The 12,602-nt window shown below is 41.9% G+C and overlaps 1 protein-coding gene across 1 annotated transcript; it reads right to left on the minus strand.

Annotated features, from left to right (window-relative positions):
- Positions 1-5,844: 5,844 nt before the first annotated feature.
- Positions 5,845-11,887, minus strand: fndc7a (fibronectin type III domain containing 7a; the record flags this gene model as incomplete). Its single annotated transcript, XM_080837181.1, has 11 exons — positions 11,647-11,887; positions 11,300-11,560; positions 10,317-10,574; positions 9,453-9,707; positions 8,933-9,187; positions 8,261-8,518; positions 7,778-8,032; positions 6,907-7,161; positions 6,372-6,632; positions 6,001-6,030; positions 5,845-5,876 (listed from the first exon to the last, which is right to left on the minus strand). Exons 1-11 carry the CDS (start codon positions 11,861-11,863, stop codon positions 5,845-5,847), a joined length of 2,337 nt encoding a protein of 778 aa, XP_080693307.1. The 5' UTR covers positions 11,864-11,887.
- Positions 11,888-12,602: the final 715 nt, after the last annotated feature.

A 12,602-nucleotide genomic window follows, 5' to 3' on the forward strand; every position in this document is an offset into this window, starting at 1 on the left:
CAATTAAACACATTGCCTATATGAAGTTTTAACTGACGCTAATGCTTACCTGCAAGTACATTCTGTATCTAAAAAAGAAATGAAAAAAAAAATACGAATAATATTACTGCCATGCACTTGATAAAAGCACATGTAGGTTAAGTAAGTGTTAATGCACTTAATTGGTAACCCAATTCAGTTGCCTAATTGCTGAGCAATCAGCCATGTATTATGTAAAGATTTAAAATACTTTAGTGTTAAAGTAATGACTTTTTCACATATCAATCCCATAATGTCACAGACAATTCCATATCGAAATCAATAATTGATAATCAATTACTTGAATCAGAGATGCCAGCAATATTGGAAAAAATAATCTTCCCAACAAATCCATTATGCCTGTTGGTTTCCAGCGTGTTGATGTACTTTACATCCAGCAAAAGGTAAGGTCCAAATAGGAAAGCAGTTCTGGAATCTTTTTAGCAGCAACACAGGTAATCTAGTGAGGGGCTGGCCAATCAGAGTGATGCACAGAATGAGGACAGGTGGAATCCCACTGCCCCTGGCTGTGAGATAGAATGAACATATAAGACAAAGAGAAGGGCTGGTGGTGGGGGTGGAATTAGGGGATGCTCCAACCAAGGGCTTGTCAGTTAGAACACCTCTGGCAATGACTCTTCTGGGAAGAGAACAGTGTGATTTGAGGAGGAAGCACAGGGTGGGAGGGTAAGGGTTGGTCCTCCCCCGTTTAGGTTTACCGCAGGTAGTGTTGTATGGCTTTACTGCATGCAATTCTCAGATCAAATTCAGAGGGTTACATTTCAGTATGATTTATTAGCATGACATGGAAAAATCCAAAGCCAAAGCTGTACAATGTATGGTAAAGGATTTTGTCTCCATTCAAAGACAAATTAATTAGTAGATAGTATTGAAAAAAAAATATTTGATGCAAGAGCCAGACAGCAAGAGTCAGAAACTGAACAAAGAAGACTAATACTGAAACACGAGCTTAGATAACAGCACCAGAAGCAAAAGGTTCCAAAAGTAAAGTGTTAAGCTCCAGGAACAGGAGGACATCTGAAAAACATGTATTGACTGACCACAGGCTTTTAGCCATAAAGCACTTGTGATACCGCATTTCCTAAAAATGCTGCTCCTTTACACTAACTGTCTGTCTCTCTCTCTTTCTTCCTCAAAATACATAAAGCACTAAATTGCATTCAGACTGTATAAACATGAGATATAGTGACTGTCTATAGTAGCTTTTTAGCATAATGGTAATATATTACTAGTGCTAATGGCATGGCCAAATCTCTTTCACACACAGACTGAACCTATCAAAGCATTTCCAAATTAGTTTTATTCCTTTCTTTCCAAAGGTAGTCTTTTGCAAAGATAGGAATATAAATCACAGTGAAGTTATTACTTTATCTACTTTCTCAACCTATCAATCAAGCATTTGATATTTAGTCTACTCTGCTGATGGGATGTTGAAAATAAAAATGAAAATATTCAAATACAAAAACACTGATAAGTCATTACTATGCTGTGAATTTTGATGTCAATTGTTCAGTTCTCTCTTAGGGATTTAAATGTCAGTTGGTCTTCTCAGAATCTGTGCGTTTGTTTAAAGACAATGACAGATTATAACATAAAATGTTGCCACCTTTGGCCAAAGAGACACAGAAATCCATGGGACAATGAATATGAACTCAAGCTATAGCACCCTAACCTAAGAACCTAAAATGTTCCTGAGAGGCGACGAAGACTGGTGACATCCACTTCCTCCTTTTGTCTAAGTAACTACTTTTGCCACAGTTTCAAGACACAACATGTCTTATTCCTTGTAAGAGACTACTTATCATCCTCTTTGACAGTTTCTGTGATCCCTCTCTTCTGCCCGGGATAATTTGCCCAGGACAAATACTGAATTACAAACGGTTTATTAGATAAAGTTCATTTTAACAATCATAGTATTACCATGCTGAAGGACACTGGGGTCCTGAGGAGGAAACAATCTGTGACAGTGTTCCTATTTTGTAAAAGTTGCAATGGTACCAGGGTTGTCCTTAACAGGGTTGTGACTCATGATGCTGGCTTCCTCTGGTAAAATCGCCTACATCCTCAGTTGAATAGATCATGTGATTCTACCCCTCTAGTATAATGGCCTATGTCAAGAGTGTGACTTGATAATATGGCTTTTTTACAAGCTTTTCAAGATTACTCAATATGACTGAATTTTACAAGCTTTATTGTTGACAGAGTTGAAGGTTTAAAATTGCTTAAGTCAAAAAGGTGTGTTCAAAATTCGCCAAAGACACGTTTTCCTCTTGTGTCACACAACAGACATACATTGTTATTAGTATGTCAAAAGTCATCCTTTGTCATAACATTTATGAGTGAAATTATCAAATAACATCATATATTCAAGTTTTCTGTGTTTTCTGAAAAACCTAAAAAAATGACTTATTAGCAATTATTTTAGGAAGGTGACGATATAATATATCCTACCAACCACACCCCACCATTGCTCCCTCACTCTCTCCCTATCCCTCCATCATTGCTTTCTCTTCTTTTCCCCTGAAAGTGTTTGTCTTAAAGCTTCATGATGTATTGCCATCTGTAAAAGACAAGTGTCAAGTAGCAGATTCATTCATTCACTAACAAACACTAAGGCCCAATCCCATTTCTAATCTCCACCCCTACCCTTACCCCTACCCCTTGGCCCTCGCCTTTTCAAACGGAGCCATAACGTAGTGGTAGTCGAAGGGGTTTAAACTCTAGCCCTACGAATTGGGATAGCCCTTCAACACTTACGTACGTCATCAGTACGCTGCATCAGCTGTTACGTTACCGGAGAGCGACAGTCACTCACCAGACATAAACAAACATGACGCCTGCAGCTGTTATTAACACAATGCAACATTTTATCAAACAAGTTTTAAAACCATGAATTACAATGAAAATACTTTTATTTGTGTGATGCTTTTCCTGCTGTTTCCGACATTTTTAAAGGGACTCGCGCAATGTTTCTTCTTTAATGATCACGGGTTCGCAATGCATTGGGGGAAATCGGTCTCACCCCTTCGTCTGAAGTGTCCCCTGGGAAAATCTCCGTTTGGAGGGGTGGAAAGCCCTTCCCCTTCCCCTTCCTTTCTGTCTTAACGTGAATTGGGACAGCACTACCCCTCCACGTTAACGCGCAAAACGGAGGGGAAGGGGAAAGGCGAAGGGCTAAGGGGTGAAATGGGATTCAGCCTAAGTGTTTTAGGCTGGAGATTCCGCTTTCTTTCCTCTGCTACACAGAAACCTGTTTCACTTCTTTTCCCATGAAAAGCCCCCCTGCAGCTAGTGAGCATATTTATTAATATGGTTCAATACTGTGTTTCTGCTGTTTGAATCTTTACTGTATATTATTGTAACATAGATCTGTAATGTAATTAATAACAAAGTACATGTGGAAATAGTTTGCTGTGTTTATACTATCAGTAATATATGCAGTTTCACTCACTCAAAAATGACAAGGTGTGACAACTCAGTAATGCAAGTATGTGTGTTTTATTGACATCAGATTTCTAAGGACCAGGGTCCTGCAGTAAACAAACACATGAAGCAATTCAATCTGCCTTTATCATCCAAAGGATATGTGTCTGGAGGCAAACAGCGAGACTGTGTTGTTTTCTTAGTTTCCTACTTTCAGGACGGCTGTAAACTTCCAAGACACCTCATAAATCATCCTGAGGAGGCTTCTTACTTGGGGTAAATGTTTTTTTATTATTATTATTATCAATTCTCATAGAAGCTATAGTTCAGAGTACTTGTACAGAGTGTATGTCATGTTATGTTATACTATGTTATGTTATGGTAGGTTGTTGTGCAGTGCCTTGTCCTTAGAATTTCAGTGCCCAGTCTGACCCTTTGCCATTCTGTGCATCTGACACTAAAATACTTCTAACTTGTAACTTGTAGAGTTTTGTGTGTCAAAAGTTTATAAAGGTCTTGAATTTAAATCTTGTTTGGATGGCAAGTAACTGAGATATATAAGTGTTATAGATTCCAACAAAAAGTATGCCTAAGAAATGAAAAGAGATGTCCTATTCTACAATTGTCAGAGTTGACTGGTTGACTTCCTGTAGGTCCTGGGGTTGCTAAAACAAAACAAACAAAATCTTACAAACTCATACAACCACAAACACTAAAGTTCCATCTAATATCCTCTGAAGTAACATAATGGGATTATCTTTTTTTATAACATAAAAAACTAGTTTTTGCATATTAGTTGCAAAAGTTAATGCATATGGCATTGTTCAAAATCATTAACAAAACTAACTTATTGTCTCAGGTATCTGTTGTTATAACCCACATTTTGAGAGTGGGACTCATCTTTACTACACGTTATATCTTCCTGCCACACATTATGAACAATCCAAGGGCATTCTGTGCACAGTGAATGACTCTCTGGAGATCCTTATGAACCTCAGGTCAAGAATCTTATTAATTGTTATGAGGTAACCAGAAGCCATGTTGCTATTACTTTCCTACTTTACTGCAGAGTATATACAAGCTGTCATGATTTGAGTAATAACTGGGAAAGCTTGTCAGTTTTACGTAGATGTCTGAGTTTACCCTTTACACAACCTCACTTCACACCTTCTAGAACCTTCTGCAGTATACATTCCACGGTAAAATACCTCTATGCTTTAAAGTATTGTTCACTATTATTACCATAATTGCATGCGGGATGTGCTCACATTGCAGTATGAATGTGAGGGGCAGAGGGGTTGGTGTGTGATTGTACAGGAACAGCACTCAGGCACATGTGTATTTGTAATGTGTTAGTCCCCTGCTGTAAGGACTAATATTCCCTGCCTTCAGCACATGCTCAGCACACAACATGATTCTTCAGCTGTCATAAACGTGTAACTCCTGCGTTTGACACTACTGTTGAAACCCCTGTGTCACACTGTCTGTCCTTTAGTCACATTCAGGAAGTACACATGCGTAACCCAGACATGAGCAGTATTCCCAGCAGTCCAGCCTGCTCATCCACCTGTGTATTCATTAACACACTCTGAAAGAGGATGCCGTCTTATTGTTGCAAGTACAGAAAGACGTAATGTCTCTGCGTTTGTGATGGGATATGATCCGCTTTAAGCTGTCCTTGATGCACAAAAGGGATTGGTAACGCAACCCTCTCTGTGGTGATTCACGCATGGGCGACTGTGGAGACATCTTAAGTGTTTGAGTTTGTCTTAGGACGCCATTTTGTCTATCTCTTAACTTATTTCTCTTTGCTGTTTTCAAAGGTAGACATTTACACTATGAAACTTAAAGAGCTGTACATTTCAACTACAGTACTAAAAGAGACCGTGTACAACTATTTGGCACTTTTTTGAAGCACTTTTTTTTGGGCAACTATTACTGTTATCATCTTCAAATACATTATTCAAGGTATTTGGTCAATTGAACGACAAATAAACATGCCTGTGGTCGAAACTAGCCGCCTAGGCTATTCTCTATGCAGTTTTGTGGTTGGGCTGGACATTTTTTTTTTTACTTTCACAGCCCAATATTGCTATCACTATCACCAAAAGACATGAACTCAGCAAGCTTTTCCCTAAGTGGCAACTGTGAGGTTATTCGTGTTTGTAAGGTTTTTGCGTGGCTTTTCAGCAGTTAGATTGACAGTTTTCAACCAACACTCCTTACTGCTGCTTTATAGTCATAAGATCCAGCTTTTTCACATTTTCTTAAATTATGATTTTTTTTAACATTTAATACACTCATTCATTTAATGGTCATTTTTTTTCCGAAACAGCTTACAGTACAGGTATGTACCTGTTGAGGTACTTACTTTGGCTCTGGTTAATCAACACTCCTCTTTCCACGGTAGATCACTACAGAAGGAGAGAAAACACACAACAGTGGATACAGCACAAGCCATCTCTTGGGATTCATATATTTTAACAGAATCAGTTTCTTTAGGCAGAGGTGTAGAAGTGTATCTTGGTCAATGCCTACCCATTCCGAGAGTATTTCCTGAGCATGACACTGCAAAGAAACAGATTGTAGGGGATAAAAAAGCAATGTATGGATGTAGTATTGTTTTTTAAATGAGCATTCATTTCTGATGTCAAAGTTTTTCATTTCAATTTCCTCTTTCGATAGCTAAATCCAGCTAGATTAAAATCTTTATTTCAAGTCTGGCATATGGCAAAATCTTACAGCTTACACATATTATTGACAGTTGTTTAAAATCTCTGCTCCATCCAAAATGAGTTGTATTAACTATCTAGCATCTAAACATATTTGCATACTTTCCACTCTTCCCAAACATTTCTACCAAGTGAAATACCCCCCCCCCCCCCCCCCCCCCACACACACACACACACCTGAGTACATCCTCCTGGGGCAGAAGGTGATGTTGGTGCCGTCCTGGGCCAGAGGCGCTACCACCACTGTGTACACCTCCCCGCAGACAATCTCAGAGACGTCGCAGTAGTTGGAGCCCATGGGTGGGGTGCAGGTGTAGTTGGAGCTGGTGCCGTACAGGTCGGCCACGTAGTTGTGCAGGCTGCCTGAAGAGCGCCAGTACACCCGCAGTGTGTTGTTTGCCATGCGGTACAGCCTCACGCTCGACGGGCAACATGCACCTGGGACACAAACAAACTCCCTGAATCTGTTCTTAAACTTACATTTATGTACTTATGTTAGTCTATACATACTTTTTTCCCCTTCAGAAAATGAAAAGCTGTTAAAAACCTGTTACAAGAAAAAACCTGTTACAAGTCCTTATAATATCTCATTTTGTCAGCATTTATTCTGTAATGTTATTGTATTTTTTTATGACTGAATGAATGAATGAATGAATGTCTAATCTGGTGCTGGTAGCTTTCCCTGCCCAAAATGGCTTCCCTGTGCCCTTACTAGAGGAGAAGCCATGGTAGCTGCACTCTCTCTTGTGTCCGGTTTTGCTGATGGCCTCCAGGGTGACAGTGTAGTTGGTACCACAGGTGATGCATCCCATGATGCAATGTGTGTCCATGGTGTGGCACTTGGCGTGTCCTCTGGGCGAGTTGAGAGAGGTGATGTAGGAGCGAGCCCCTGTGGCTGCTGACCATGTGACCTGGGTCATTGCCTGGGTAACCTGCTCTACCGTCAGGTTCACAGGACAGCAGGGCTCTAGAGAGACACAGAGAGACAGACAGACAGTGTTCACCCAATAAAAATGTTGGGCAGTGTTGTGGTGAAATGTGTTTGGTATAGCCATGGGAAACCCCGTTACATTTGTCGTGACAATCACAGAAGATCTTCTTATTCTGTTACTCAGCTCTCAATGTGTGAAACTTAACTACAATTTCGGCTCTGCTCACGTTTTTGACGCACGTTCCATTCATCTGGCCAGTCACACCTGCTCAAAGCCTGCGCCACGTTCTTTTTGTGTTTGAGGTATATGATATGTACATTATACACACATTGGAAGTGCTCGCAGGTGTAACCTCAGCTTCTACTTTAGTGAATTTATGCAAAGCTGCTATTGTTGCATAATCACTATAGACAGGTTTCATGCCTTGCTTTATGCAATGTAATGTGATCCTTTATCTGTATTTTATTGCACTTTCCATGAATTTGGTACAGAGATCAAAGGTATAGGGCCTATAAAGGCTTTACAGTATTTAAACATCAGGCTTTATAGTACGTTCATGGCTATTACCAGGTACTATATATGCTGACACCAGGTACTATATATGCTGTCTCCAAATTGTGTGTGTTTGTGCACATGCGCATGTGTGCCTACCTGTCTCCAGTGTGTGCGTGAAGCTGGGCAGGCTGCGTTCGACGGTGGCCCTGGCGTAGGCGCTGACATCGAAAATGGTGCCGCAAGCCAGGTCGCTGATCTCACAGGCGGTGCCAGAGGAGTGGCAGCTGTGTGAGTTGGTGCGTCCCACCGCGTTAACCGTGTAGTTGGCCTCGGTGTTGGCTGCACTCCACTGGATCAGCACGCGCGACACCGCCGTCTTGGTGATGTTGACAATCTCTGGGGCACAGGGGGCTGAAAGGAGAGGGGATGACTTGTTACACAAGTTCTGTGTGGATGTGGTATGGATGTGTCTGGGTGTGTGTGATTATGTTCCCTGCCCACAGAGTGAATGTACAATGCAGGTGTGTATGCATGTGTAACCTGTCTCCTGTGAATGCACTCTGCATGTGTTACCTGTCTCCTGGGTATGCACTCTGCATGTGTTACCTGTCTCCTGTGTATGCACTCTGCATGTGTTACCTGTCTCCTGTGTATGCGCTCTGCATGTGTTGTTGCAGCCGCTGATCTCACTGCAGGGTCTGACCACCACGCTGTAGCGGCTGTTGCACCGCAGGTCAGAGAGGGCACACACTGGCACCGTGTCGTTGCAGTGGATTATGTCATTCTGGTCAGCTGCTATGGTTTCATACAGCTCCGCCCCACGCACTGCCATCCACGTGATCTCAAGGGTCTCCGTGGAAACCAGTGACACAGACACATCCTCTGGACAACAAGGAACTGTACCACAGATTCAAGAAAAGACAAAAAAAAACATTTCAGAAAATATTTGAGTCAGTCTTATATAGACATATTTGAGCAATTATGGCCTTGGATGACTTTCCTATGCCATGCCATTTTATTGACAAATAAATTCGGAGGGGATTGAAAGTATAATTGAGAGTTGTGTCCTCTGTTTTAAATGAAAAACAATATGTTCAAAGGGAGCCTTTGTCCTGTGTTGAAAAACTTTGCTTAACATTATCGCTAACTGGTTCTGTCATGGCAGTTAGTTGTATATGCATATTGCATGTGTTTTGCTGTTCTGCACATTGCTTGTGTACACAGTATATAAGTGGTGTAATAAAGACTGTGCTGTGTTGCATCAAGCTGTGCTAACTTCCATGTCGCTGCTGTGAGCAGTGCAGCTTATACTTGTGGTGTAGTTAAGGACGGGTCCCGGCAGGCTGGGACCGGCCTGGTTGTAGGCGAAGACGGTGGGGAAGAAGGTGTAGCCGCAAAGGCAGGGGAACTGGCAGAAGGTGTCCGTTGTGTTGCAGCGGTCCTCCAAGCCATCATCGTGCTTCACGTAGGCGATGTAGAAGTCGGCGAAGGCAACCTCACTCCACATGAAGGAGCACATGCCAGCCTCTCTCTCCTCCACCCACGCAGAATCAGGAGGGCAAGGGACTGAGGAGGGAGACATGGCCCAGGGTGATGTGACTCACTGGCAGTTATGTGACTTGAAGCTGTGGGTGGTTTACATACAATATATACACAGCATGTGTGCGTGTGTGTCTGTGTGTTTGTGTGCCTGTATGTATTTGCATGTGTGGGTTTGTGTGTGTGTGTATTTCACCATGCCAAGCACACAAATGTATAGAGTATTCTTCACACAGCATATAATACTGGTCTAATACAATGTCCTCCAGTTGTGGCATTGTGGGATACGTACAGGGGATGAATTGCTCCTCCTGGGACGGGACTCCGGGGCCTGCCTGGTTCTCTGCAGTGACAGTGACCGTGAGGTTCTGGCCACAGGAGAGCGCGGTGATCAGGCAGTAGCTCTCCACGCTGGAGCTGCAGTTCTGGTCAGTGGAGGTGTGGGCCAGGTAGGATTCTGCTCCATGAACCTCTGACCAAGACACAGCCATACCCATGGTTCGGCCGGGGGTCAAAAACACCTCCACCTCCAATGGATTGGAGGGCCCTAGGGAGGGTTGGATGTAGAAAGAAAGAAATATAGACCAGAAGATCAATAGAGTGAAGGATCACTGCTATTAGTTCTATGTGTTTGCTTGTTTGCTCTATTTTCTTTCTGATTTCATTGGATAAACAATGGCATCAACAGATTGATATAACAATGAAATGTGTCTCTTTGTGCCTTTTATGTTCCTTTAGGTGTCATGTTTCTCTTGTTCTGTATTATCAATCTATTTAATAGATAATCAAAAGTCCATTCAATCAGATATCATTTAATTCAGATCAAGGTCAGTCAGAATCTTTTCTATTTCTTATCTGATCCACTTGAAGCTTTAATTGATCATTTGACTGTATGCCAATGTAACCCCATGTGTAATCACAGTGTAATTACTGTTACTGTAGTGAGGTTGGTCCATGTGTAATAACACTGTAATTACTGTTACTGAAGTGAGGTTGGTCCATGTGTAATCACACTGTAATTACTGTTACTGAAGTGAGGTTGGTGAACATTCAGATTTTTTTAGCTGGACCTTTAACCTATCACTTAGCTGCATGTAAACCTTAAGAAACTGAGTAATCTGTGTTACCATGGTGATGCTGGTGCCCATTTTCTTACGTGTAATCTGACAGACGGTAAGGTCATCGCCCATGTTGCCGTCCGGGTCCCAGGCGTAGCCCTTGATGCAGTAGATAGTGCCAGACTCCAGGTTGGAGAAGGTGTAGGTGGTGTCAGTGGTGTTGACTTTGAAGCGGTTGCCTGAACCCTGCATGATGATGCACAGGCTGTACAGCACAGCGTGCTCCACTGGCTCCCAGCTCACAATGATGGTGTCGTTGCTGGGAGAGGTGGTGTTCATGGCAGGAGCTTCAATCACTGAGGGAAATCAAACAGGAAGAGTGGGTTTCAGAGTTTCCTATGCTTCAGGCCTACAGGCCCCTTTTCACTTAAACATGACCACTGAGAGAATCACATTTAGGAACCAATATAATGTGCTTAGGATTGGTTGGATGTAATGGGGGAAATATGATTATCATCAAATAAATGAAATCAATGCTTTGATTATCATCAAACAAATGAAATAAATGTTGTGTTTTATGTTATTACTTTATAACATAACAATTTTGGTTATAATAAATAACAATGCAAAAGTCATTGGGTGTGAAATGAAATCAATGATCTGTGTCTTGGATTACATCAAGCAGTCCCTTGGGACAAGAGACAGCCTAGTTCTCAGGGTCTATCTTTCCTTATTGTATGTTTGTCCAAAGTGCAGAGGTGGATACAGTTACCACTGATGGCCAATGAGGTTTTAGACTTCCACACCACAATAGACATGGGAAATAATATACTTCTTTCACATCAGGTCTAAAGTTGCATATTCGTTCTCTTCCAGAGGAGGTAGAAGAATTCATATTTGCCTTCATGTATTATAATTTCAGGTAGAGTGAGGATTGAAGGAAGAGCCAATACAAATGTTACGTGGGCACCAAAAGTGGGACCATTTAAACTAAGTTCAAAGTAGCCTAATGCATTTAAGAGTTGTGATGATAAGATTTCTTCATAGACAGGTGGACATCCTACAAGTAATGATGGGATACCTGTGCGGGACACTTTTGGTAAAGATGGCTGACTTCTTCCTCCGCTGTTGACAGACAAGACGTTCAGGGAGTAGGTGGTGTAGGGCTGCAGGTTATCCACGGTGCCGGGGGAGTTGCTGACTGCAGTTTCAGAGAAGAACTCCCCGTCCAGGGTCTGAGCCCGCAGGATGTAGTGGGTGGCTCCAGGCTTCACTTCAAACTCCACTGTTATGCTCACGCTCTGTTTTGAGTAGGCCTGGTAGATTTGTGACCCCGCGGGAGCTGCCAGGTACACAATCACACGACAAATGAGCAAGCTAAAACTTCAGCGTCATTGTCAAGGATGATGGCGTTCAAATAAAACTCACCCGTGAGCCCCTCTGTCTCTCCGCTGCTCAGAACGTTGTCGGAGTCCATGGCGTCCACGCGCACAATGTACAAGGTGTTAGGTGAGAGTGGTTGTATCGAGCCCATCACGATATTTCCACTAAACGAAGTGGTAACTGGTGTGCTGTGAACATTCTTCGCCGTGACTGTGACAATATAGGAGCTGGCCCCAGAATAACTACTCCAGCGTACGGTCATACTTTTTGAGGTGACCGTGAATATTGATACATCTGAAAGAAGAGCGGACTCTAATTACAATTCAGCTAGAAAATGAAAACAGGCTTCAACATATTTCAGCCTTAATAATCTTTTGATAAAAAAAAAAGTTGAATTACCATTTTGGGCTGCACATATCTGAAGATAAAACGGAAAAATGACAGTTTTTAATTATTATTCTAAGTAGCCTATAGGCTAGTCTTGGCTGAAAATCATATTTGATTGATGCTGAATCTTGCTTTTTGTGTTACAACAACTGTTCCTCTTTCAGTATAGATTTTCACAGAAAAGTTACTGCATAACTTTTTAAGTTAACGGTAGCCTAACGAGCAGTTGCTGTCAGCAAAGTGGCCTGGGATTAAAGATAAATGCGTTCCAGAATGCCATTCCGTACACATTTTTGACTCGGAATCAATTCTGAAACACGAATATTAAATTACATTCTTACCTTGCACAATCCGATACTTAATAACATATATTTCAGCAGCATACAGTATTTTGAATCCATGGTTCAAATTTCCTGACGCCTTGCCGCCTTGAGCAAGGGAGTTTGCTTCTACTGTAATTCCTCGTTTTGATAACTCTGGTTTAGCCCTTTCCGTTTTCCTTCCCCTTTTTTTTAATAGCCAACAGGTATTTTATTGTTCAACGAATACCAAATTCCCATATATGACCCCTCCCTCCGGCGATGATGGAGCGGACCTATCAGCACCTGGAGTGG

Source organism: Sprattus sprattus, assembly GCF_963457725.1.
Source record: "Sprattus sprattus genome assembly, chromosome: 4".
Classification (NCBI taxonomy): Eukaryota; Metazoa; Chordata; class Actinopteri; order Clupeiformes; family Clupeidae; genus Sprattus; species Sprattus sprattus.